Source organism: Pelmatolapia mariae, linkage group LG2 (genome assembly GCF_036321145.2).
Source record: "Pelmatolapia mariae isolate MD_Pm_ZW linkage group LG2, Pm_UMD_F_2, whole genome shotgun sequence".
NCBI classification, from domain to species: Eukaryota; Metazoa; Chordata; class Actinopteri; order Cichliformes; family Cichlidae; genus Pelmatolapia; species Pelmatolapia mariae.
In genome coordinates, this window is record NC_086228.1 from 15,090,986 (window position 1) to 15,118,900 (window position 27,915).

Below are 27,915 nucleotides of genomic sequence, written 5' to 3' on the forward strand. Positions count from 1 at the left end.
GCTTGTTTGATCATCCCTCTGGCTGTTTTGCTCTGCAAACTGGATCTGGTGACGCTGTCTCCAGATCAGTCTAACATGGAGAAAGGCTGGATGTGCTGATGATTGTTGTGATTTAATGGGGAGCTGCCATGTCAGCTTCAGAGGCATGATCCAATATTATCCCAAATCTTATAAAACCTCTGCCAACTCATGGAAACCTCATGATGCATGCTAAAGATTAGGCATGGGGCTCAAAGATGGACAAGCTATTCTGTTTTCCAGATTCACATTGGCCCCAAATACCTTAAGTACCTCAGTTTGCTAACTGGAAATTAGACTTTGTTACAGGATTTGGAGCTCGTTCTTACACTGAAAAATGATGGTTTCTAGCAAATCCCTAATGATATGTTGATAAATAGATTTTTTTTCCATACTTTGAAGTTCAAGTTTTATGTGACATTCTCTTAAATACAACAGATGGTTTTTCTAGATAATACTTTATGTAGTTATAATCTCTTGTATTAGGAGCTATTCCAAAATGTCTTTTATGTGGGATAAAAGATGTTCCAACTGTCAGCTAACTGTTGGCTCAATGCTAAAGACATGTTTTGTTTTTTTGTTTGAAAGTCTGAAGTTCAGAGGAAAAAATTCAACTTAATTTTCACAATTAAAAAAACTCACATATTGTGCTCCATTGGATAAACAGTGCACAAAAAAATACACAAATGCTGACTTATCTCACTTGACATAAGTAAAAGTGCTTATTGAGAAATTAACCTAGCTTGCTCAGATCAACCCCGACCCCAGTTCAACTTCCCAGTTCCTTTTATTTCTCCCATTTATACAAACGCCAGCACACTGTGCACAGAGCGAAGGCTCTGTAGTCACAATGAAGGATCCCCGTGATGGTGGCAGTGATGGCAGGCACTGAAAAGGTCTGGATGACTAATCATAGTTAGATACCACTCCTTACCTTTGGGTGAACTTGTTGAGGCTCCTCTTATGAACAGTCATATGTTCGTAATTTCACTCCTTTTTAATGTATTTATTTATTGTCTTTGGAAGTCTCCCTTTTTTATCAAGTCCTTTATTTTCAAAAAAGCCAAAGGCAAGATTTTATCTTTTTATGATACTAAAAACTTGGCAGTTTACGCTCCATTTCTGTGCCAAGATGGTGTTTTGTCTTGTCCTGGAAAGTTGATTTAGATTCTCCAGTACTGAACACATTGAGTGGTTTTATTGTTGTGTCGCTTGCTTTGAAAAGACACTAGACGTCACAAATCACGCAGCAGCATTATTGTTTATTTCTGTTCCTCCCGCACTTCTTAGTGAATTGCTAGGTTACATACTCTTGCCTTTGTTCTGTTAATCAGAAGCATTTACAGATTAGGCCATCTTGCCCAGTTGAATTAACAAGATTACTGGCCCTAGGCCAGAAGACGTATTTACATGTGTTCTTGGACCTGAACACATAGTGTTGGATTCCACCAGGATTATGCAACACACTTAAGACAACATCCTGTGAAGCAGAATGTGTTTGACTACAAAGGAGGCATGTGGTTATAAAGCAGTCTGTGGGTTGGAAGCTCATGTCTCTGTTTATGTTCACCAGCTCCTGAGCTAGCAGCTTTCAGCTCTTTAACAGGCCGATCACACTTTGCCCAAGGGTCCTGATGTAAGTAATATTTTACTTTTACAAATCACAAAAAACAGCTTCTCTGTAAACCTTGAGCTATTACTTGATAATTTGGGACAGGTAGTGGTCCAAAGCAAGGCCTCTGAGATTACTGCAATGGCTTTGTTTTCATTGGATGACAGTCACAGTGGAAGGATTGCAGTAATCTGGTTGAGACAGGGAGCCAACACTGATAGAGTCTTAGACTCAATGGTTTGATGGAAGGCTCTTTGATATAGCTGTTGTTTTGACTGCCGTTCCTAGTTTTTCATTTTTCTTGGCGATATTTTTTTAGTAAATTGTTTTGAAATTGTGGTCCACCGTCAGATATGATTTAACTGTGGAGGAGACTCCTAACTTCACATGTTTTATCTCTCAGAACATGAAAGCAAAGTCTCCTGGGAGTTTCCATGCGAGACCTTTTATTGGGTATTCATTTTCAGAAATCGTTTCATCAAAGTAAAAAATAGATTCACACACACCAATGCTCCCTCAGGGATACTTGATTTGGCAAAAGTTTGACTCTGCAAGCTTCATTCATGCATTTCCAAACCAACAGGGACTTCTTTTATTTGTTGATGTAAGAATAATAGTAATGGGTGCTCTAGACATGAATCCATGAGAATTACTTTGGTCTGGACACATGAAGGGCTTCTGAAGGAAAAGGAAGCGAAAAGAAGGAAAGTAAAGCCAATCAACAACGTTCGATTGTGTGTGAAACAATGTGGGCGACATTCCACTGAAAACAACAAAGGCAACACATTCCTGTATTTAATTGAATACCCTCATATGACCCTGAAGGGGTTAGAAAACACATTCATATCCAGAAGCTTCCAGCTCTTTACAGCTTTATCTTTGCGTTGACAGCTTTTAAATTCTAAATGTTCTCATCGGAATATTTGTTTTTGTGATCAGGAAATAGTTTTTGTGGTATTAGTCTTTCCATTATAGCTGCTGTGAGTAGTGTTTTTGTTGAAATCTTTATTGCCCACTTTAAATGATCTTTTGTAGATTTCTGTGTCTTTATAATTAACCTGCAGGTAATAATATTTTAATAGCTGATGCAACAGAGATTCAAGGCCAGGCAGATAGCGAGCCCCTTATTATAAATAATGATTTTTATTTTTAATATCACCACTGGTATGCCCATTATCAACAAGTATTTTACCTAATATGTCCATTTGATTTTGTATTTTGCACAAATGGTACAGTCAAACTAAGAATTCCCTTGGGTCACAGAGGAGTTAGGAGTGTCTTCTAACAATGACACTTATTAGAGCCACAGATGTGCATGAATCAAAGTCCTTGGCTTGTGTGCGGACACTGCGAAACTGAAAAGCAGGATAATGAGGATACCAAACCCTTTACATTTTCTACAGTTCAAAACTTTCTGTAGCCAGAAGTCAAACATGTAATTGATATTAATGTGCATGAACCCCAAAAGGCAATATATTAATTGATTTACCCTTGGAGACACTGGTTTCCACTGAGGATTTTTGACCTACTGAAGGCCAATAAAATGAAATGTGGGATTTATTGGATTTGGCAAAAAAGCTTAAAATTCACGTACAGTTCTAAACATTTTTTTCATTGTTTCTTTTTTTCATGAAATTATGATAGTTTATGTGTATTCCACTGAAATCATAAAATACCACCTGTAAGGACATTATAAGTCAGCATAGAAAGTTTTTTTAAATTGTATTTTAAAGAATAATGGCCTGTGTTGTTTTTGTCTGTCTAGTCCACTGACCATGAAATGTTGCTGTCTTGAACCAAACCAGGGAATGCTATTTTTAATGTGCTGAAACCTGGGATTGCTATTCAGTAACGCTAATCCCCTGGGAAGGATAATCTCTCATGCACAACACTACAGTATGTTACAAAGTATTGTAAGACCTGGAAATTTCATTCTCAACTGTATAAAGGATGAAAATGCCATTAGCTAATAGTGGGATCATTTAGCTGTCCTCTAGTTGTAAAATCTCTCACAAAAGAATCTTTTGTGTTATAAAATATTTATTCGGTGTGGTTTTGGAATAGATTTAATCTTACTGTTTAAGTTGAGCGTGAGCACGAAGAGCCAAGACAATTTTCTGGCAAGGTAACTTTACCCTGAATCAAAGTGACTCCAACTACTACTGGCAGTCAATGAAGAAAATGTTGTACATCGATAGTTGTCTGCTTGACTAAACCAATTAACATTTGGGGAATTATTTGATTTATTCCTGAGTTAGATGTGACCATTCTAAACACTCTAATTTCTGTAAATTTTATAACAGATAATAATAAATATTGGAAACGGGGAGAAATAGCTAGCCTGGCTCTCTATAGAGGTAACAAAATGCATGTAGGAGGATCACAGAACCTCATTCTATAACATGTTGTATCTTGTTTCCAACTGCAGGACCATTTATGGGATTGTTATCGCAGTGTGCGTGTGTGCGGGCATGTCATTATGACACAGTGTGGTCCTAGACACATCTATGCACACTGGTGCATAAACACACAGGTGCACATTGGTTGCTCTTTATGTCTGTATGTACATGAACTATACAGCAGTGCAAATTAAGTTTAAAGATAATGAGATCCAACCCATGAACACTATCGTGGGGTGCCATTTTCCCACAATTTTTTTTATTTGTTAGGTATTTGTAAGAAAAATAATGCAAATACAAGTCTGCATATTGCACATCAGCTATTGTGCAGGTTAATCAAATAAAATCTAACGAACTGGCTCTATTCCCTGCTTGCAGATTAAGTTTAAGATTAAGTAAAATTTTCCTTGTGTCTCACTTACACAACTTACACGCTTTTAAAGGAACATGTTGTAATATTTTTTCTAAACCTTACCAAGTAGATGTTAGTGGCTAATCCTAACCCGCGAGTAAAAACGACATCAAACAGTGAGTGGGGGAGAAAAAGTAAAACCAAGGTCCAAATTTTGGTTTCCTGGCACATAATCCTGCATCTTATGCACCCCTACCCTGCATTGTATGTCTGTAAAGAGTGTCTAGGCACAACACATGTTTTAGAAAAAAACTTTTAACTCTTAGAATAGACCTTTGTCCGATTCATGTTTAATTCAAGAAATATTAGTTCTTTGTGCAGAGCAGGTCCGTTACAGTGTGGGTTTGTGAACCATCTGTTTGCACTGTAAGGCAGACTTTTAGGCCTCACACTCAGGCTTCACTCATTGCTTTTGTGCTGTCAACACCAGACACACAATGGCCTGTTCATAAGTGCTGCTGCAGTATGGAATAGTGGCAGTGAATAGCTAAATGTCAGCAAAGTGAAAAATTCTCTGCCACTTTCCTTTCACTGCTTATCTCTTTATCTGCCTCTCCTGAACACCAAACATCACGCCTCTCGTAGAAATGAGGCCTACTGTCGGCCCACTCATTGACACACAGCAGTCCATTTCTTTTGTAAGAGGTCCAGGTTCCCAAACTAGCCAAGAAGCTGCCAGAAAGATCCAGCCAGGCCAGATACTCTACATCTCCACGCTTTTTCTTTTCCCCACAGCTGTGCAAATAAATGTGAAAGAAATTCTCAGGAAATTTAATCTTGTAATTGTTTTGGCTTTTAAAAGAGCAGTCTAAAGGGGTCTCCTCATTTTACGCCAACTGTCTGCCAGCGTTTGTGGGAATAAATAGATTTTAAGTAGGCTCGGTCCTAAAAGTCTCGCAACAGCAGATTTTTGGAGTAGGAGGTAATTATTTCAACACTGGAGTTGTACTAAAGATTGTATTGTATAAGATTGCTTGTGTTTTATCTATCTGTCTATTTGTCTGTCTGTGCAAAATGCATGTATGTGTTTGTCATTGACCAGTTTTACACATAAAAGTAGCTCAAAAAGCTTAAGAGCTTTAAAATAGAAATAAAATAATTCAGGAAGCTTTGTTGACTCCAGAATCTCTTGCAGTAAGGAACATCCATCACTTCTCACAGTAACTGAAACAAAATATCACAACATCTGAGATTCATACATATGTGATGCAATATTTGTCCAAGTAAATGCGTGTTTTATGATGTACAGTAGTCGTGCACATGCAAGCTGGCAGCTTTTTTTCCTCAGAGGGTCTGACCAACTATTACCCGATAAATCCCCTGTCCCACCACATTAGCCTGCCAGAGCCACTTGGCTGGGATGACTGCAGCTTATGTCAAGCTTGTTAGCGTTTAGCGTTGTTGACTTGAGAGGGACTTGATATATGTCCGAGAAGTCTTTGTGCACCTCTCCACACAATCTATCCAGTTCAAAGAAAGATTTAAAAGGTGTGCTGATAAGTGTTGCTTTTTGGTTTTCAGCAGTGAATGCCACTAAACAGAATTTTTGGTGCACTTTTTATTTCGTTCTTAATTTTCTTTTAACCTGAAGCCCTCTTTACATGTTATATGTTGCTAACTCAATTCTTTTACTCCCATCTGCAGGCTGTGACAGGAAGATGTTTTGGTGACAAGGATTTCAGAGGAGGTTTGGAGAATGGAATACTACTGTGCGAGTAAGTTGTGACTATATTTGTTATTGTTGTTGTTTTGTTTTTTTCTTATAATGTAGTAGCAGAATGTTACACATCTCTTGTTTGTACGTTTATTATTCTTGAATAGTTTTCAGTGATTAGTCATCTTACCAATTCATTGTAATGTTTTTGTAATTTAATTGTACATATGCTATTTGGTTTAATACTTATAGTGGTACTGTATTTGTTTCAATATCACAATGCTCTGGTTGGTTATATGAATTTTGAAGAGGAAGTGTAAACGTAAAATAACCACACACTATTTAAAGTGAATAGAAAGAACAGTAGCAGTCAAGCAGGTTTTTGTTTCAAGTACTTTGAAGTGTAGTCCAGTGATCAGAAAGACTGGCGTCCGGTTCAATTGTCCTCTAGTTTGACTCTTGAACTGGTATACCCACTCATATTGAGTCGAGGTGCTGAAACGAGACTGAAAACACTCACATGCACTTGCACTTTCCTCTTCCACGTTCCAGTTGCTGCCAGTGTTGCACGAACCCAGCGTTTGTGCTGTCTTTATTGTGAATACAGATATCAGAGCCAATTTACCAGTGTGCCCACTGGTTTGGGGATTTCTGGGAAATCATAGAATACTTAGACGGGCAGTAGTACTGTAAGGCTCAAAATAAAAGCCTGACATTGCTTTCTAAGTGACTGACAAAAGCGGAAAAAAATTACAACCAAGTAAATAAAGACTAATTGAGCCATTTGTGCTGGATTAAAAGTGGCAATGCAAGTATTACTATGGCATCATAAGATTAAGTCCTGAGATAAAGTGACAGATGCTGTCGGAGAAATGGAAAGTCGTGCAATGTCTGGGAAATCTTGTGAGTAAATGGCTACAGATTGACTGTAGCCACTGTAGCAGATTGATTGCAGACTGGGGATCATTGAAACAGTGCATTTATAGAGGTCATTGGCAAGAGCTGTGATCAAAATTGTGAGTGCTTGGTTACTGGAGCATATGACATCCTCTTGGCCCCAAAACTGCACAACCAGTCAAGTAATTCATTTACATATAATTCAGGTAGAGAAGAGAACTGATTGAATCATACAGTTTAAATGCTCTCCAACCTCTTCCTCATTTTCCTGATATTCAAAGAATTAGGAAATGTCCCTGTACACACTCATAAGATTATGTGTTTATGCGTCTAGATTTCTTTTGACTGGGCCTTTGTTTTGATAATAGAGGACACGTCTCTCACAGTTCAACCATGTTAATGGCATATAAGTTTGAATAATTCCATCAAAGCCACGGTGGGATTTGAAAACCATTTCCCCCAAAAATGTTTGTAAACAAAGTCATACATTTTAAAAAAGCAGACAAACATTAACATTCCAGGCAATCTTCCGAGTGAAAATATTGTCTTCTCTGATGCCATTACTCATTCTCCCCACCTACACATCTTAATATATTGGCATGTAGGTAGGATTAAGAACTGCCTTCTCCTGGGGTCGTTCAGAATTATTCTTGGAAATATACAGTGTAGCAGGAAATCTTCAACTTAAGTAGGAGTACATGAGGCATGCTGAGGGAAAGAGAGTTCACTGAAAAGGTAAATTACAGCACTTCATCTCAAAATACCTGCTGAAATACTATGAACACCATAAGACTGTTGATATCTAATACCTCGTATCCAAGGGCGGATTTTTCCTTTATAGAGGAGAATCATTACAGCGCTTCCTCTGATGAAAACACGCACAAAAGATGAAACTGGAGACAGAGAGGAAGGGAGAGAGAGGCGGGAATGCTGAAACTGCTTGTTCATGGCTGATAAGCGGGCAGAGTTTGAGGAATGCAATGTACTGTACACTTCCCGCCAAAAAGTTTTTGCATCGGCGTAGGTCTGATGAGAGATGACAGCACCAAGACAAACCTACTCATGTGTGCTTCCCTGTGATATAACATTTACTGGAACTAGTTAACAGATCCCAGTGGGTGAAAGGAGCAGAAACGATTCTCCACTGTGATTTAGGATGCGTCGTCGTTATAGACGTTCCAGAAGCCACAGGGGAGTTTCAGAAATGTTTCTTTATCCCTTTAGATTCCCCTTTCTTTTCTCTGTAGAGACACCCACAGTTTAAACCTATTCATGTATTTTGCCTGCAGTTATTTCATTCTGCTCTAGCGAGGTTTCAACTTTGAAATGCATGCTTTGAAGTATTGAAGTCAGCTTGTCATTAAAAGAAGTTTTAAAGCCACAACTCTTCTGTTTTTTTTATGCGTCTTTTGTCAGGTTGCTGAGCTCAATTAGACCTGGACTGGTGAAGAAAATCAACAGACTTCCAACACCAATTGCTGGCCTAGTAAGTGTTTTGGAATCATTCTTTAGACTGATTTCCAGCATTTTAACCAAAACTGAAGACGAGAAGATGTTATTCTTGAGTATTTTTAACCATTTTATTGTTTGCTCCTTTTTCTTTCATTGTCACACTGTCCTACTATGATTCAAAGCTGTCTAATATCAAAACTTGCTGTCATATTCAAAGTCTTTAGACTACAGGCCACATTTAATTATACATTCATACATCACTTTTTTCATATGTTTCAAGATCTTTATCTTCCCCTCATTCTCAGGCATCACCAGTCAGCTTAATATAAATTTCTTTGAATTGTAGGAGGAAGCTGGGGTAGGCCACAGTTACCATCAAACACTCTGTCACCCACTTTGCTGATTAAAATAAAGATATGAAACAAATTTTCCGTAAAATAACAGCTTGTAAGAAAATGGCTTTTCTTCTATTCATCACCCCTCTCCCTCACCCAAGTAACTGTTGTGTCATTGTGGAATTTGGGTGAGCTGATACAATCTCCCAGTAAAAAATGTGTTGTTAAGTCTGCTTTTCAAAAGTTGCTGTGTAGCAGTAGTAGTAGAATTCAGTATCCTAAAGTTATGGATGTGAATTAGATGAAGTTTATGTTACATTAAGTTGTTTCTTTGGTTTGTATTAAGATGGTGATTATGTTTGTTGCTGTGGTGCACAACAGCCGAAGTGTGCATTAGCAGTCGCGTGTGACACTCAGTACTTAACAGCTTACTTATTGTACAGTTCTGCAGTGAACCAGATAATCTTGAGAGCCCTTGGCTATGAAATATACTGGATCATTGCAGGAACACAAAAAATCCACTTGAGGATTTTATATCCCAAAGTCATTTACTGCCTCAACATTAGTATTGGTTAGGTGCATCAAAACCAAAAGGATTTTTCAAAGATGTAGATGATAGAAACCTATTCCTGCTTCCAAAACCTCAAATGGAAGTTGTTCATTGTTGTCTGTGGTTTTACTGAAGAATCCCAAGTTTGGGTCTTGCTTTGAATGAGAGTCTGTGAATTGAAGTTGATCCGGACACTGATACTTTCCAGCTGAGTACAGTGCAATACAGTAGAGTTCTTTCATAACGACCTTAGACCTTAATCTGGATGAAGTGGCCTTTCAGGACCAGCACTCGCATGTAAACATAGTCACAGTGAAAGTTGATAGCATGTACTTCCATCTCTCTTCCCTTCATGAATAGCTTGTCAGTGTATAACTTCAGGCTGTCTTTGTATTTTTTTTATATTCACGTTTAATTTAACACCTTTTTTTGTAAACATAGAACACCAAGAGGTAAAAGTTTAAAAAAAAGTGACAATTAAAACTATGTTTTATTAGAGTCATTCTGAAAATGCATATGACTTATTTTGAGCCTTTGGCAAATATCACTGTATTTAAGAAATAGGCAGTCTATTCTTGTATTGATAAGAAAACAACTGATGCTTTGCCCTGTTTGTGTCATTGTGAAAGCTTTGCATCATCAGTTATTTAACTATACTTTACACTGATGTGTTTTATTAAGAAAACAACTCTGGCAGAATGTTTCCTTAATAAAATGGATTTTCTGAATTAAATGTGATGATTGTCTATGATAGCAGTTTAGAACAGAAGTTCTGGTACTTCAGCAACAAAAAATATGTAGTTATTTAGATCACAACATCACAGATGAGGCATGGAGGCCGTGGTTGGGGCGGAATGGCTGCTCTTGTCTCACTGTGCCACTAATAGCTGCCATTGAGTGCTCTGACTTTTAAAGAGCGTTGGATAATTACACTGTCTTCACTATATGTTTTCTACCATAAAGTAATAGGTGATGGATTTTTCAAACCTCTGTACTTGGATCATTGTTGCATTACTTGAGCAGAGTGGATATATTTTATCCACTCAGCTGATGGTTGTTTTTTTTTTCAGGGTTCAAAGATGCTTTTCTGCTGAGCATCAAACCAACAGTATCTGATGATGGAGTTTTTACTTTTCATTTCCTGTCTTATTTTTCTCAACAGAGAACAGGGGAAAAAAGCTGTAACACAAGGGATATTATAAATGAGCATTTTTAAGCTTATTTGCTGCCTTTTGATGATATAAACCACAATCTGTAATCTGAAGATTTTTTGGTTATTAATCTATTTATGACCGTTTACACGGTCATAAAACACCTACATAAAACACCTGCAGAAGCTGCTCACTTCATGGACTCCACTTCATGGCTGAGTTTCTGTGGTTCCTAAACACTTCCACTTTGCAATAACATAACTCATAGTTTATTGTGGAATACTTAGAAGGAGTTTCAATAGCAGGCTCTAATTGAGACTGTTTGTACAAACAGCTAAAGAGGTGTTACTTTTGTCCACATAGTGTATCTCTGGTGCATTGGTGATGCTATAGCTAGAACTGTTGCATCACAGTTCTGGGTTCACATTTTCTCATTGGCTGAGGCCTGTCTCTGTGAAGAGTTAGCATGTTTTCCTTTGCTTACATGGGCTTCCTCTGGGTTCCTCCCACAGTACTGTTGGCTACTAGTGTCCACTAGTGGCTACTCCATGTCCCAAAGTTATAAATAAAAAGAAATCGAATTAGCCTCAGGTGTAGACACTTAAAGGTCAAAAAACACAGCACAACCATTACTAATTAGCTCAAAGGGACAATCAGTAACCCATTGACTGCCTGTTTATACTAGTAGCTAGAGGATAATATATAATAAAAGTTGAAACAAGAAAACAAAAAACACGGCTGGATGTATATGTTCTGACTAAAGTAACTCGTTATACTTACAAAGTTTCATAGCTTTTAAGTTCCTGTGGCCTTGCAGGGATTCTTCTTCCTCTTGGCTTTGATTAGTGAGGTGAGAAATACATAAACAAGGGGGCTGCTGTTATCTGGACCATCGTAATAAAACACAGCCTACTCCCCCTTCCTCTTCCTGTTTGGGGGCTAATGCGAAAATGAGTCTCTGTGGAGTTTAGGCTGTTTTATAATCACAGCAGCTACCTCAGTGTTTTGGCAGGTCGAGCTGTATAGGTCAGTGTTCGCTGGCTGTGGCAGATTCTTATCCCAGGCATCTCTGGGTTGACTGGCATGCTCATGTCTTATAGTGTGTTAATAGACGTGCAACGGTGATCTCCTGGCAAGATGAGTAGTGGTAATTAATTAATATGAATAGTAGTAATTAATCTGCTTGAACAGGTGTTTCATTAGACATGACATTTATTAGATCAAGTGTTTTATATTATTTTTAATAATGCAAGTGGGGAAAAAACAACACTGGTATGTTACATAAATGCCTTCCAATTTGAATTTTACATATTTTGCATATTAATTTTAAAAATTCTATGACTCATTTTTGAAAAAATATAAAAGTGTATGCTGTCAACTCAAAATTTCGTCTTGATCAAGTTGAAGACTTTCTTTTTTCAGTTTGAAGCAAAATTAATTATCCTGTTGTCATTAGAATATCTGTAAACCTGATTCACCACTGCAGTAAAAACTGAGCCACATTAAACTTTGCAGCATTAGAATAATTTATATGACTGATAGCTCTGAAAAATGTATTTCATATTTGGATATTTGAGGTGATCTGTGGGTGGCTTACCAAGTCTTTTGCAGTGTTTTTCTTGAAAGGGACAAAAACAATTGTCCAACATCAGGCCTTAAACTCTGATCCGCTTCCCTGAGAAAGTTGTTGTTCTAATTAGGAAATTAATCAAATTCCAGTGAAGGCTAAGTCTGAAGAAATCCAAACATATAAAACTAATTTGACCTTTACGTCTCGGAATATGTGACCAATGTGTTAGCTAAAGAATATATGTTCTGATGTTTGTAAAATTAATTTACATTCCATTCTAATTCATGCTAATTTCACCACAATGCTGAGATTTTGAGAATGGACAGAGTGGACAGGGGCTTTATTTCTGAGTCTACCTCCAGACATCAAGTCCTCCTTCTAACACATTCAGCTGTCAGTCATTTCTTTGTGGTAGACACCCAGTTTCCTGTGGCAAGGACCTGCATATCAGAACAAAGTTATGCTCCCTTCCTTAAAAACGCACACACACACTCTTTCTAAATACCCACTAAATTACCCCTTTATCTATCATGTTAGTTGCTAACAAATGAGCCGGATAAATCCCCTTTTGTTATTGTTATTTAGTCTGGTTCCAGACTACATGATATGGGAACTAAACAGAGAAAAATGTGGGATGAAACTGCTTAATTGGAAACAAGATTAAGTTCCTCTTTCACACTACCATATCCCCTGCCGCCCCTGACTATAGATGGATGGACTATAGATAGATAATTGACAAGATGAGACACGGTTTATAGAAATACTGTGTATGTATGTGTCTGTATTTACCAACCAGGTTAAATCATTAATTGCATTATTCTGTAACCAAAACATTTCACCTGCAGCAGAAATGTGTGTTACTTTGTGTTATGCACAACATTGAAGTCACAAATCTACAGTTTACTTGCCAAGTGGGAGTACCATAAGCAGTGCTTGCAGCAGCCATTATCTTTGCTTATAGGTTAACACACACCTGTGAAAAATGTGATTATGCATTCCTTTAGTCAAAGGGTCATTCAGCAGTTTAGGGTGATACAGCCTACAAAAATAATGCATAACTGCTGTGATTTTCTGAGCTGTCTTTTTTCCATCTTGTTTGTGACTTCCTGTCACAGAGCAAGAGAGCTCTCTGCTCTGGCTGCAGCTCTCTAAAAACATTGCAGAACCAACTGTTAACCTGAAAGTACATGGGTAAAATGTTGATGATTATTTTAGCCAGTTACTTTCTATGCTGCCAACTTGCAAGCACAGCAACATCTAGTCAAGTAGTTGTACACTTCCCTTGTTTGCAATGCTTTTTGTATATATGCAACAGTTTATCTTGTGATTTACTTGAGTTGGATAATGCAATCATTGTTTATTCAGCTCAGCTTATCATATCTAAATCTAGCAAAGGATATTACAATGTTTGTCATTGTTAATTATTGTAAAGGTGATAATTAATCATATCTATGTATGCTTCTTGGTTCTTTTTTTAAAGATCTGTATTGTATTTGGTCTCATATTCAACTTTCTGCAATTTCAGATGTTAGGCAACAGCTCAAAGTAGACTCATTATGTCTGTTTAAAGATATTATTTGTGTGGGAAAAATAAACCATGCTGCCTTCCCTGTGTTACATCAGTATGATGATCATGTTCTTAGAGTATGTTTCACAAAAATTCTAATCCTCCTCCTTTGTGAGTTGGATGATTCCTTGTTCCAAGTGTTAACTCATTTCTAGTATCTGGAAAATAAATACTGGTATTAATCGAATGCAGCTGATGTGAAAACCCTTTGTTTTGAAGTTTAATATGACCATGATCGGCTTAATCCTGCGGCAGGTGTGTCATTTCAGAAGTAAAATTTCTCAAAAAGACCTTGCTGGTCCTGTTAGAGAGATATCCTAGCGTAAGTGTGTATATCTTTGGGTGGGGTTGCCTCACCAGGAGAGCAGAGATGGCACTGTCCCAAAAACACAGGAAGCTGCAGGGTGGATTTGGAGGGGTAGTTTGCTACAGTTGGAAAAGGATCGTGAGAACAAGTGCATGCAAGTGTGCATGTTTTTTTAATTTTACACTTGGTAGTGTGTACATATAAATAACACTCCCAGTTTTATGTGTCTGAATATTCCAAAAAGAGTTTATTTAAAGCAGCATTTTGTGCAAGCGCATGTATACAAGCACAGTGTGTTTGTGTTTGGCATGTGAGAGGGAGAGAGTGTGTTTGGGACAATTGGGGTGGAGAGGAAATGGTGACACCCTGAGAGAGAAAGGGAGAAAAGGGTTTAGGTTGTGGCCCTCTGAAAGACTGAGAGACATAGAAACAAAGAGAGAGGGAGAACCTGGGAACTGGAGAGGAGAGCCTGGCTCAGGTTGCGTCCAACAAAGAGTTTGTGAGAGAGCAAAGGAGAGCGAGGGAGAAGGACTAAGACGATGGGCAGAGTAAAACATTGAGGAGAGAAGGAAGGAAGGATTCGAGAAGAAGCCGATAAACAAGAAGCAGGAAATATTTGAACAGAGGAACCTGTCAAGAGCGAAAGCTGGAGTAATCTGAGAGATGAGATGTACGAAAGCTGGGCACAAAACCTGATGGTGTCACATTTCTGTTGAGCAGGTATCCTGATTTTTATGGCGAGACTCCTTGTTTGTGTGTGTTTCTGTGCAGGAAAGAAAGTATCTGGTCATTTCAGTTTGTTTGGCTGACAGAGACCTTGGAAATGTTTGTGGGACATGGTTCATGTGGGATAATTTAAGAGAATGTTGACATTTTCTCTCTTTAGCTGTTAGTGTGCAAAAATGTTTCTACCAGGAGTTCAGTCTATTTAATCGAAAAGAAAATATAAAACTGGGGGGGATTACTATGCCAATGAAAATAAATGAAGTAGACATACTCAGAAGGGCTAGAACTGTGTCAACAGAATCACTTTTAGCAGTTAACATTGGTTTGTATATTCATTCCCTTTATTTTTAGATGAACTTTGATATTATGAAATAATGAGCCAGGCAACATGTTGATTTAAATGTTTAAGTCAATAAGTGATCTGTCTCATCTGTGTGACTCACATGTTTCGAGTAGTTCAGTGTATATTCATTGTTAAATGATATGGTCCTTCCTGCAGAGTTTGCATTTAGAATAGAATAATAGAATAATAAAATTTGGTAATTATAATAGAAAGTGTATATTAGTTGAGGTCTTGCATGGTTTATCTGATGTAGCTTTTCTTTCTGTCTCCTAGTATTTATCCTAATGAAATTGTGCTTTCGCTCTACAGGACAACCTCAGTGTGTTTTTGCGTGGCTGTGAGGAGTTAGGACTGAAGGGCTCCCAGCTCTTTGACCCTGGAGACCTGCAGGACACATCAACACGCCCCACAGCCAAGTAAGACTCGACCACTTGAGTTATGTTCCACAGATAATATCTACCATTTGAACAAGTTGAGCCCTGCAGACCTGACTGTGTAGGTTTTACCATATATACTGTATGCATAAAAGTCTAATGTGATGCTTTCCAGATGGTAAAACATAGATACATAGATGATAAAAAATTTACTGTTTTTTGCGCTCTATTTGTTGACACTGTTACTGTGGCACTAGCTAAAGGTGACAATTTTAAAATAAAACTTACTAATGTGAGCTTTAAATTGTTTATAGCTTTGACATTTATTTACACAAGACTCCAACTTTTATCTCTCGACAAAACAGTGAGGGTGCTGTTCTTTCATAGTAAAGTGAAGCTTTGGTGAATGGAATTTTCCTAAATGTTTCTCTGCTTCAGAAGGTAAATATCTCCACATTTACCTTTGGAGATATTTTTTCTCTGTTGTTATATGACAGTTGTTTAAACGTTTTTTTGGTTTTTTTTAATTATTCTTATCACATTGAGGTTTAAATTTTCAAACAAAAAGACAAAAAAAACCCCTGTATTTCCCAAAATTCTTTGCTGGAAATGCTTTATATCACTAGATGGTGATGGTGAACACTTTTAGCCTGCTTGTCTCAAACACTGGTTGTGCTTTTCTTTGTCTCACTTTGTCAGTAACCCGTCTGTCATTCTCTGGATCAGACAATCAAGCAGTTCACTGAAACACAAATAAGTAGACGGGAGTCAATGGAAGTTTGCATGAGCCTGTGCCAGTGAAGCAACAATGACATATCTGTGAGACACAATTGGTCTCTGTCCAAATAAAACACAAGGGTGTGCATCACACACTGAACCATGACTCCTACTTTGTTGCTTGGTAACAAAGCCAACTGCATCTAGCTTTTCATACTGTATATGTGTTTGTGTGAATATGTGGGTGTTTCAGCGTTTTTGGCATGCACTGTCTGCTGGCTGTGTATTACCAAGGTTTCATTCACAGAAGGGTTTTAAAGGTGCTTCTGGAGATGGGGCAATGCATCTCTATTTTGTTTGCGTCTCTGTTTATTTATTCTTGATTCGGCATGTGCACATATCTACAAGTATAATAATTTAGTTAATGTAAGAAATGTTGGGTCTAAAATTGCCAATCAAGATTGTTAGATGAAGAGGGACATATAATTGTGTCATTTTCATAACACTGTTGACAACTGGTTTTGAATGATGTGGTTAAAAAGAAACATGTAGGTATATATCGAAATAAAGAACAGGGGCCCAGGATAGAGCCTTGGGTAACAACACAATTAAATTGGGCAACTCATTAGCATTCATAGTGAGCCTGTACCTAATATGCCACAGGGTGATTTTTTTTTTCTCTTTATGTCATTGATTGTTTAATAGCATCTTGAAAAACATGCAGGCAGTAGTATATTAAAAATGATGCAATCTGGATTCATATTTACTCAATACACCATTGCTTCTATTGACATGTTAAAATGGAACTTTGCTTTCATTGTTCAAGTAGCCCTGCACTTCATCTGGTGCGTATGTAACCCTCTCACATATAGAAGGTTATTTTCTACACCTTTACTCTTCTAGAAAACTTTGGACAGCTAGGGCTCAGACAAACAGATTGTAGTGCACTGTGAGCTGAGGAATAGAATTCTACTGTTCCTGTTGATGGTCATGGCTCATTTTCCAGGATAAGCAATGGTTTGCCAGGTAGTGGAGATGAGAGGAGATGACAGCTGTGTTTCTGTTCAGCAGTCTAGTGGATTTCACAGAAAATTTTGAAATGCTGTAAAATATAAAACACAGGTTAAATCTTTACCTCAGTTGCATTATCTGTAAATATACTGATTATGGCTAAGTTAATGCCACTGGCAGTAATTATGGAAACCATTTAATGCTTTCATCAAAAATAAATAAACATTAACTCATAAGCAGAAAGAATAATGTTACTATCATCACATAACATAGAGCTAATAGAGGGAAATGTCTTGGTAGTTATGTCTAACAAAAAATATAGTGTAAATAATAAATTATGACTTTCAAAGCCAGATTATAAAGTCTAATCACGTGAGAGAATTTTTTCAGAAATGACTAGCTAGCCAATTTGTAAAGGTGTTTTCAAATGTTTTTGTTTTTTCAGCTATAAGTTACTTTATATCAGTTTTTACAAAATTGATATTGAACTACTGTATATACCCATGCTTAGTATACATTTGACATATGTAAGAGAAAAGAATAAGCAGCAATATCATTACTAGTTTATCTATTTTTAGCCTTTACATTAAATACATTTTGTCATTTAAACGACAAAGACAAACATGCAGGAAAAATGTAAGAATATGACAGCTGTTTACATTAGCTTGGGCCTCTTAATATGATCTAATACCTTGTGGAATGTCTATTTGTCCGTTGATTGTGCACTTACAGCTAACAGCAGAGGAAAGGTACTTGTCTCCATGTTTATTTAGTCAACTGACAGAATGAGAGGATGATGAGGGAGGGGTTGCTGTTCATGCTCTCAAGCTCATTTCACCTTCTCCACCTTTATTTGTTTCTCATGTACCTGCTGCCATTCAAAGCCCAACTTTGAGTGTCACTTGCATGTTGAATGAGTTGGCCTAAGTTAAGCCGAGTCTCAGGATGTGTTGTATGAATTATGGCATAAAATAGTTGTGTTCTGTACCTGTAACATTGAAATCCCCACATAAGAAAATCCTGTATATAAGTACAAGATAAGCTATTTAGTGTCCTTGTTTATCCTTTCTTTTTGAATCCCTGGAAGTACAATATATATATATAGTAAGGACATGTTAAGCTGAGAGCCTTCGTAAAGATGTTTACGAAGGCACCAAATAAAATAAAAAATAAAAATGCTGTGTGCATTTATACATCAAACAAATGGGTTGGTTCAGCAGTCTTTGGAGTCTTGGGAAATATACTGTAGATGAAAACAAGTGTACTACATGAAAAGATGAAGCGCGCAAGCATCTCTGGTTGAATCCCTCTACATTTGCCTATAAGCAGCCCAGCAAAAGATAATTCCAGTCTAATTCGTGTTCACGTCTTGGCTATACATAGTTTCCTGGTATCCCTCCCATCCATAATGCTTTTTTTTCCAAATTAAAGGTTACTATTTTTAATTTTAAAAAACTGTAACATTTAAGCTAAATATGAGTTTCCCATAATTAATTGTTTTTAATATGTTTAATCAAGCATCAATTTGAACTTTTTATTGATCCTGTGATCCTCTCATGCTGCGCTGATCCAGGTACAAAGATTGTGGCAGGACATAATTGCAATCAACTCTAGTTTAAGAATACTTTTAAATGTTTTTGTTGTCTGTTTTTTTTTCTTTTTGTTATCAAAAAGAACATTTTTTTTTTTATCCATTGTTAGATTTTTTTCGCCATTCATCAGGCTTCACGTGTCTTTCACAGCTTAAGAAAAGGCAGATTGTGGATTTTATGTGATTGATGCTATTTAAGAAAACAAAGTCTCACACTTCCTGTATGTGTCTGTGTTTTAGCCTTTGTTTTCTCTGTCTGTGTTTTTCACCTCTCAGCCTAGAAATTTGTATTTCTACAACATGAGTGCATTTTAGTCAGGTTTACAATTGCTTGATTCCACTTCCCATTTATAGCTTACGTGGTAATCCGCAAGATTCACATCATTTCATTTTGGCAGCGTCTGTGGTGCTAAGTGGCCTCCGCTGTGGTGTTCTCTTAGAGACGCTCCACCTCCCAGAGATCAGTTGGCAGTCAACTCACTAGGCTACCACTATAGCACGTGTCTCTTCTATCTACTAAAAAAGTATTTCTCTTTGTGAATTCTGGAGTTACCATTTTAAATTTCAGTGTTTCTTTCCTTTCTATTTCAGCAGTTATTCAGCTGCTAAGACTGTTAATAAAAGGTTTTGCCAAAATGTTAGCTTTCTGTGCGTGGGCTACAGTTACTGCAGATTCTTATATTTCACAAAGTTTAGTTTTTTCTGCTGTTTCACATAGATATGTGGGAGATGGCACATCTTGAAGTTGTCTGCTGTTATCTTTATGTAAGGCACTTCACTGAATAGAACCAGAAGTCTCACTACCTCCTCTGTCTGTCTCTCTCTGTGTTTCATTCTCCAGGGGAAGTGACGGCAGTCGAAAGCTCAAGAATGTAAGTGATACTGTCAGGTTACAGTGGGATAATTTGTTTGTGTGCTAAATACATGTTTGGAAAGAAAGTGTTATTCTGGCCCTGTGTTTCTCTTTTTGCTTTCACTATCCATGATTTCAATGGTTCTTACTAATCCGTGATCCACCTCTGTGTTTTCCTGTTAAAAAGTTGTTCCTCTTTTCTACGTTCTTGTCCCTGGGGCTGGATCACTGGGGTTCTTTCTCTATATTGTGGGGCATTTACCTTTACATAAAGTACCTTGACACAACTCTTACTATGAAATGGTGTTAAATATCTAGTTTCTATTCTGTCTGTATTATCCTTTATTACCTTTCCACTTTACCCTATTTATGAGCATCTGCTCATGCATCTTACTTTGTTTGTTTTAGATGGTATGTTGGTTTTTCATATTTTGTGCTTAGTGTTTTCTTTCACCTTCGAAGTCAACTATTTCTACATATTCTGTGAGTCTAGATTGATTTCAGGCATCTTTATTCTTGCCCCTCTTACAGTCTTTTAATTATTTAGAGGCCCTATATAGTCACTGTGTGCTCAAATCAGCACCTTCCTATCCTTTTTCTAATAATGCTGCTTTAAGAAGTAGAACACACAATGCTGGCCCTGCCTACTCTGCAGTCAAAGCAGTTCTACTTGCGCTCTCTCTCTCTCTCTATGTCTCTGTCCTCCCCTCCTCTCTCTGTGATGCTGCTGTGCACTGTACAAGTTAATGTGTCGAGCTGCAGCACTGGTCAGGCCTGTTAGCTCATTTAGCTGACTAAACATGGGGGACTCCAGCATTTGCAGCGGTGGTAAATGGCTAACATATTCCCAGCAGCCAACACTTTTGCAAGGAACCTTCTGCTGTGATGTGCTGTAGATTCAGGACTAAGGACTAGGATTTGACAGCAGCTGTCTCTGCAACACATCAAATATTGAGAGGTGAAGAAACTGCATCGAGAGGAATTTGCTGATGTGATGACAAAGGTGTTGTTTAGCAAACAGCAGATGGGACGTTACCATTTTTAAAAGAGGTATGCCTGGATAAGATACTGCTGAATCTGCTGTGTTCATGAGACTGTTATTTAGCAGGTAAAAGTGTGAAGAAGAAGGCCTGATTATGCAGAGTGATGACTGTTAGATATATAAAACAAAATCTGTATCTGTATGCATGTCTGCATGCACTGGATAGTGCTGAGGTCCTGACAATAATAGGTGGATTTTTGGCTTCGTTCATGACCCTGCAGTGCGTGACTTTAAGTGTGTTTGCACATGAACCAAAAAGGTGAATGTTGTTTTCCAGTGGAACTTCCTTGACAGGTCTGTCCACGTGTGCACTGACAGGCAGCTGCTGAAATTGACAAGGCAAAGCATGTGTGACGCTATGCATCATTCTGCTGTCACGTCGTTTATTTTCATTCCCGACTGTCGAAACTCCACTGACATGTACTTAAAGTTTGCCTTTGAAATTCTTTAAGAATGCTCTTCGTTAAGTATTGGTTGGTTTAGTGCTGCATGTGTAAATCATACAGACAGAGTTTCGGAATGTGGTTGTGGAGTTTGGGATTGATAAGGGTGTGTTTACAGCACAATAGTAAGCAAGTGAAACACATTTGGTGCTGACCCAGTTCCAGTGGGAGTTGGCATGAATCTGCTATTGTGGTGACACAGAAACTCCATATTCTGCTGTTGAGAGAGCTGCAGTATGCAGCTAATGAAGCTTAACCTCAGCAGCTGTATTGTCACAGCTTCACCTCTGTAGTGTCAGGATATTAGATAAAAAATCTCGCGTGGTTCTGAAAATATGGCTTATGAAACTGAAATTGTATAATAGTTAGAGTCAATGATTGATCGATGGAACTGTCCCCAGTTGCAGCTCAATGATGTTTCACCCTTTAATAAGGCTAAAGGTTTAACATATCTTCATCGTCCAACACAGCTTCACATAAAAGGTCTCATTTAGCTTTGTGCTTATTCTGATCAGCAGACTGGTTCTTTTGCACTCCCTCCAACTGCGTTTGAATGGCAGAAGTTGTTTACACTGACAGTATGACTGAAATAAACACATTAAGCCTTGCTGAGCTTTCTTATCAAAGCGCTCCCTGTGGACAGCTCGTTGACATGGACACAGTAAATATAGCTGGGAGCTCTTTGCCAGCAGTGTTAAAGGTGCAGCTCTGTGTGATTTCCCTTTGGCTGGAGTCGGTGTGTAAATTTTGCATTTTAGACATTTAGCTGACAAAAGAACTTCAGTTCGTTGGTTCTTCAACCACAGTCAGTTACTTTGGGGCATTTGTTACAACCAGTGGTGCCAAAACAAAAGTAGAGGCTCTTTCAGCTGCTCATTCAGCTGCTGTTAATGTGTTTCAGAGAGTTAAGAATGACCGGGTAACTGATATACCCAGCACTAAGCTAGCTAACAGGCAATTATAAATCACTGTGACCACAGAAAGGTGGCTATATGTCAGCAAGAGAAGTGCCTGTGACCAGTTTTGGTGTCTGAACAGTGCCTCAGTGTTGTTGTGTTTCTTCCAGCTGCGTTTGCTAACTTATCACTTCTTTGGAAGAGGCTGGGCTGCAATTACCAGGAAACCAGCTGGCACTGTTTTACAAAAAGGGAAAAGTGAAAGCAAGAGAGTGGGTGTTTTGTTGTAGTTTTTTCTTTGTTTTTTTCTTTTTCCTTCAATGCATCCAATATTATTTATAGCTATTTGACTGCTTTGCTGCATGAACATACCAAAGATACACCTGTGTAGCATATTTTGAGTTGACAGGCTAATGAACAGTGTGAATCCAGGGTATCATTTTGAAGACTTGGGATGCCAGTGGCCTGTGAGGCTACTGCCCAGACGGCTTTTTCTCTGCTAGTGACGATTAGGATTTGAAAACTAATTTTTAATGTTATTTTTCTAAATTAATAAGTTTAATATTGTTGGATTGTACAATTTCTTTAAGGTGATGTAAGGCTGACTGGAATTAAGACAGAGTGCTTTGAGTTGGTATTGAAATGTGATCAAGTAGCTCTTCAGTTTTAAAAGGTAAATTTGTTTCATGCTTTACTTTTATTGGAAAGATCAGCTGATATTTTTTCATGATTTTTGTCTGCATTTCTTCTTTTCTTCAGGTTTTAATTACTATCTACTGGTTGGGTCGTGCTGCCAATAGCTGTACATCCTACAACGGGCCCACGTTGGACCTGAAAGAGTTTGAGGGCCTGCTGTCACAGATGCGAAAGGTTGGATAGCTCATGTTTATGCCAGCGATAAAAATATAATGGAAATCTCAAGTACATGGATAATATAGTCAGCACTTGCTTTTTCCCCCCATTATGTCTCTCTTAGTAACCAGAGCTATAAAGTGTAATAGGTAGGGAGACCATATGCTATATTAAATATTTGATCCCTGCAGTAATTCATTTCTACAGCCAAAGTGACCTGAGGCATGACACACAGCTTCTGCAGAATCGCTTATTTTGGAACTGAGATTCAGTAAATGTGTGTTTGTTTGCTGTACTGACATTACTGAGAAAACACCTTTCACCCGAGATCCAGTCAAGAAAATTTAATTTAACCTACCTTTTACCTTTTTAATGACCCAAGAAGAAGGAGAAAAGTTAGAAATGGCAAACCCTCAAGACACATACATGCATACACCCTCTGTGACCGTCATTCGTAGCCATGATGTCAGTTCTGTGCAATTTATTCCACTATGTGACGTCCTTTTGCTATTCTGTAAAACTGGGAAATTGCTGCCAATTCAGCAAAAATACTTTCCCAGATGTTCACACGTTGCAGACGGACAACACAAAGCCATAATTCCACAAAGCAAAAAAAACTTTGATAAAATGATGGAAAGCTCATCATGTGCAGGTGCATGAAATTCCAGAGTGACTATGCACTTCCCGCCACACTTCCAACAGTTACTAAATGGAAGCTGGACCTTACAGAAACTGATGATTGAAAAGCACTAAGCAGGTAAATGTGAGCTCAGCTGCACTCTTATTTACTTTTTGTAAAAAGCTTAGTTTAAGTGCTCGTGTTAAAGGGTGAGTTACGAGGGAGATGCATATTTTGTTACTTAACTGGTATAGTGGTATATAAGTTATAATATAGTGGTTTAAATTGTGTATAAGTGAAAGAAACAAATCACACATGACTTCTGCTGCTGTAGAGCGTGTTTTATAAGCATAACAAAGACATTTACGAGAGTTTGGGAGTTGCATAACAGATGGTAGAGGGGTCAGGGGCAGGAAGTCTTTTGGTAGACAGGAAAGGCCTTTCCCCACCTTCCATTAGCTGCAACAACACATTAAAGCTGTGGACAGAGAAAGGGAGGGGTCACTAAGGTGAAGAGAAAATGATGAAGAGTGATGTAAGCAGAAGAAGAGAGAGGTTATTGGAAAAATAGATGTGGGCAGAGTGGAGACTTGCAGCATGACGGCTGTAGTGGACACGAAGGCCAAACAACACAAGTTTGGGGGACTTCAGTGACGACTGATGGAATATGCAGCGAAAATTCCTAATTCATTTTCGGGTGCTTGATTACTTTCATTACTCTCCACCATTTGTTACCTGTCTTTTTTTGTGCTCATGCATTTTGTAAAATGTGTGTATGCATTCTCAGGAGACAGAAGAGGCAGAGAGCCCTAAACGCAGTATCCGGGACAGTGGCTACATTGACTGCTGGGACTCTGAGCGCAGCGACTCTCTCTCTCCGCCACGCCACGGGCGCGAGGATTCATTCGACAGCCTGGACTCCTTCGGATCACGCTCAAGACAAACCCCGTCACCAGACGTCCTGGTCGCCCGCGGCAGCAGTGATGGTAGGAAAAAAATCTAGTCTATACACTCTTCGATTCACACTGAACTGCTAGTTTTAGTTGACTATGAAAGAGTGGTTACAATGGACACCCTTTAAATCACAATTTGCAGCTTAAATATGTTCAGTAGCCATTGTGTTGTTTTAGCAATAGCTGTTTTTCCTGCGAGTGAGAAGTAAGTCTTTGTGCAGGTTGGGCAAGGTGCACAGATGCAACATATAGATAAATGAGGTTTATTGTGTTTTGAATGCTACTGTATGAAGGCTTGTTGTTCTGGCTGTGTTTTTGCAGGACAACGCCCAGTTCAAGTCAAAGGCTGTTTGAGAGAATAACATGAATAATCTCTGTACTGTTTTGAAGTCAATTTATGGCTCTTGTTATATTTAAGCCATGGTAATATACATTGTAAAAGGAATTCAGTAGTGGCTGGGCTCAGTTCCAGTGTCTGTTAACTCTCTTAGACCAAGGGCTACAATCGCACCACATTAAAGCTCTCTGTGTTCTTCACCTTATCTGACGTCAATGTGCAGTGTCAGAAAACATCCTAGAGTCTAGTTTCAATAACAAATCTGTCCACATTTGTTTTTGTTTCAAACACATTTCAGTTATGTAATATTAGCATATGCTCCAACAAGCAGGTGATGTAAGACCAAAGGCATTTCATTTATTCATCTTTTTGGAAGGGAAAATTCATAATTTATGAAAAGATGAAGTTGGCAAGGCAGCAACAGCCACACAGCTTCTGTTTTGTCCTTTTCTCTTTTTTTTTTGTTTAGAAATTTTGAAAAGCGCTTCCTGTTACAGTACAAATTAGAGCCTGTCTTTATGAAGAAGTAAGCAGGGAGACTTTAAACTGTAGTTTAAACAGTGAAACACTTAAACCCTGCTTATTCAGGGAAAGCTCTATGAAATCTTAGTCCTTAATTCCCCTAAAAATGCACAATGCAGTAGATTTATTTTATAACTCTATTTCTTTATTAACTCTGTTGCTTATCTAGTTAAATCCAGTATGAATGAAAATAGCCTCAGCTATCATACTTGTCCCAGCTCGCAGTCTTAAGGTGTTTGCACCTTTCCTCATACCATTGCCATCTGCACAAAAGTATCTCTGTGCTTGATGTTTGAACCTTTTGTCCTTAGTTACGGCTTTTTGATGATGAGTGACAGCACCAAAGACTAAGGAAGGTATGACATATCTCAATACAGTATGTGAGACAAAGAAGAGGAAGAGTTGTGGTTTCACGAAGGAGCTTTCAGTGGTTTTGATCTGACACTTGACTGGTATGTCAAGGATTATGAAACTAACAGCTCTTGGTTTTGAGAACAGAAGACATGGTTACTAGGGGTGCAACGATACACAAAATTCACGGTTCGGTTCCGTTCGATACTTTGGTGTCACGGTTCGATATTTTTCCGATACAAAAAAATGTTCATGCTTTTTTAATTTGTCATTTATTAAATTATAAATATATATTTTAACTCAAAAGTACAGTTTTTAAATTTAATGTTGCTGAAACGACAAAGTAATAAAAAAATAAATATCTCATGGAGAAATCCCTCATCTTTGGAAAAGAGAGTTTATTACAGAGAAATGGCTCTTTCCAAAATAAAAGCTATACTATACGCTTCTTCTGGGGTATACTCTCAGCAGCATATTAAACATATCAGGTCCCCATAAGGAGAATCATGTGCTAACGGCGGTCTAAATGACTCTGGTAAAGTCTGTAGCATGCGTGCTTGTTGTTTTTGTCTGCTTCCACTTGTCTTTGCACTAGGATGATGTCGGAGTAAATGTGCAGTCATATTCGTTGTGTTCCCACTAGTGCTGTCAGCGTTAATCTCGTTGAAATGACGTTAACGCCACAACACGGCAAATCTCCGTTAACGAGCTACCGCGGATCGCCCCGTGCGTGGGGCTGGACGGCGTCAACACGTTAACAAGCTAACTGCGCTAATGCACTAGTTCCCACCAATGTAATTGAGCATTGCGTGGCACATCCGACATACTGTTTTACTTTTGTCCATGATGCGCCCACCTTCAGGGTCATACTTCACATGAAGACCAAAATAGTTCCAAAGGCCAGATCTGAATGAGGGTGGGGGAGGTTCAATTTGCTATGTTGCAACGAGCTAAGCTTCTGTCTTGCTAGCTTGCGCTGCGCTCAGTGGATCTGCGCTCGACAGTGCAGCCTAGGCGGATAAGTCGAACGCAGATCCACTAAGCTCTCAACACAGACAGCATCGTCAGAAGAAAAGTTAAATAAATAAAATAAATTAAAAATTTTGTATTGTTCGATACATATGCGTACCGAACCGAAAGCACTGTATCGAACGGTTCAATATCGATACGAGTATCGTTGCACCCCTAATGGTTACATATAATGTATGTCTATATGTAAAAATATGGTCTTTGTAATTATTTGGAAGGCATCAAATAGAGATTAAATATTTTAAATTTGTCACATTCATTTCTGTCTTTGTCTCTAGATTTCTCTCAACGTGTTTACATTGCTTTGTTGTTTATTACGAAAAACGCTTACTACTGTATATGTGCAGTTTAAGACATCCGACATGGTAGCATGGCACTTGCAAGACCAGCATAAGCTGCAAAACCTTTGAAGTGGCTTTGTGCTGATGTCAGAAATTGAGTTAAAAATACATTTTGGTCTCACATGAGTATTTTATAATGCCAAACTGGCCACATGCTTTCATTGAAAGCTGCTAATTGCTAGACTGTTTGCGGATTTGAAGGTATTAAATTTTAATGGTAGACTATAAAAAAGATTACAGCGTTCGTCACACAGTGTGATGTACTTCTCATTGCTGAGCTGAATGTGGGAAAAATCTGAGAAAAACTGAGGAAAAGCATCCTGTCTGATAATGTTTTTGTTTTGAGGGAAGTGCAAAAGGAAACTGTTGCCCCTTGTTGTCATCAACAGTCAAACTATAGTACTTTAGGGAAAAATCCACAATGTATCCTGTTTTTTTTTTTTTTTTTAAGTGTTTACATTATTGTTGTAGATAAGTAGCTTTCATTTTTGGTTGTAGAAACAATATTTGCTTTAAAAAAAAGAAAAGTGCTAGGATGATGGTATCCAAAGCATCCTAAATATGGGCCGATAAACAAGTTTTAGCCAGTCTACTGAAAGTTGACCACTTACTGTCTTTCTCTTTATTTTTTTAAACCTTTTTTTCAAGTTTAACATAGGTTGTATTGCCTGCTGTCATTTTGTCTATTAAAAAATATGTACTGTGTAGGGCTTGGTGGGGTGCCAGGCGGGTGGAAACCCTTTTATTAGCAATCTTGTTAACCACATGCACACACATGCACGTGCAGCTTGAAAGAGTTAAGAGAACCAGGCAAATGTTTATTGTTGTTGTCTGTCTACTCATGTTTGCTAATAAAGGTAGGCAAGATATCACTATACAGGGTGTCCCAAAAGTCACTATATACTTTTAATAGATCCCTAAAAGTTCCACAAGAAACTGCTACTTTCTCTTCATGCTTGAAGTGGGAATTAAACATACAATAAGCAACACC

General features: G+C 38.1%; 1 protein-coding gene across 8 annotated transcripts in view; it reads left to right on the forward strand.

The window, feature by feature from the left end:
* Nucleotides 1–27,915, forward strand: part of LOC134641219 (LIM and calponin homology domains-containing protein 1-like) — an 82,605-nt gene that overhangs the window by 26,056 nt on the left and 28,634 nt on the right. For 6 of the 8 annotated variants that reach the window (XM_063493517.1, XM_063493543.1, XM_063493534.1 and 3 more), the window contains exons 2-7: nt 6,086–6,156; nt 8,409–8,478; nt 15,303–15,409; nt 19,528–19,558; nt 22,680–22,790; nt 24,179–24,377. In XM_063493517.1, the coding sequence (XP_063349587.1) occupies nt 6,086–6,156; nt 8,409–8,478; nt 15,303–15,409; nt 19,528–19,558; nt 22,680–22,790; nt 24,179–24,377 (589 nt within the window). Of the gene's footprint in view, nt 1–1,629; nt 1,655–6,085; nt 6,157–8,408; nt 8,479–15,302; nt 15,410–19,527; nt 19,559–20,274; nt 20,590–22,679; nt 22,791–24,178; nt 24,378–27,915 lie in introns of those variants that run through there. The other 2 variants (XM_063493579.1, XM_063493568.1) reach the window with 2 other exon arrangements.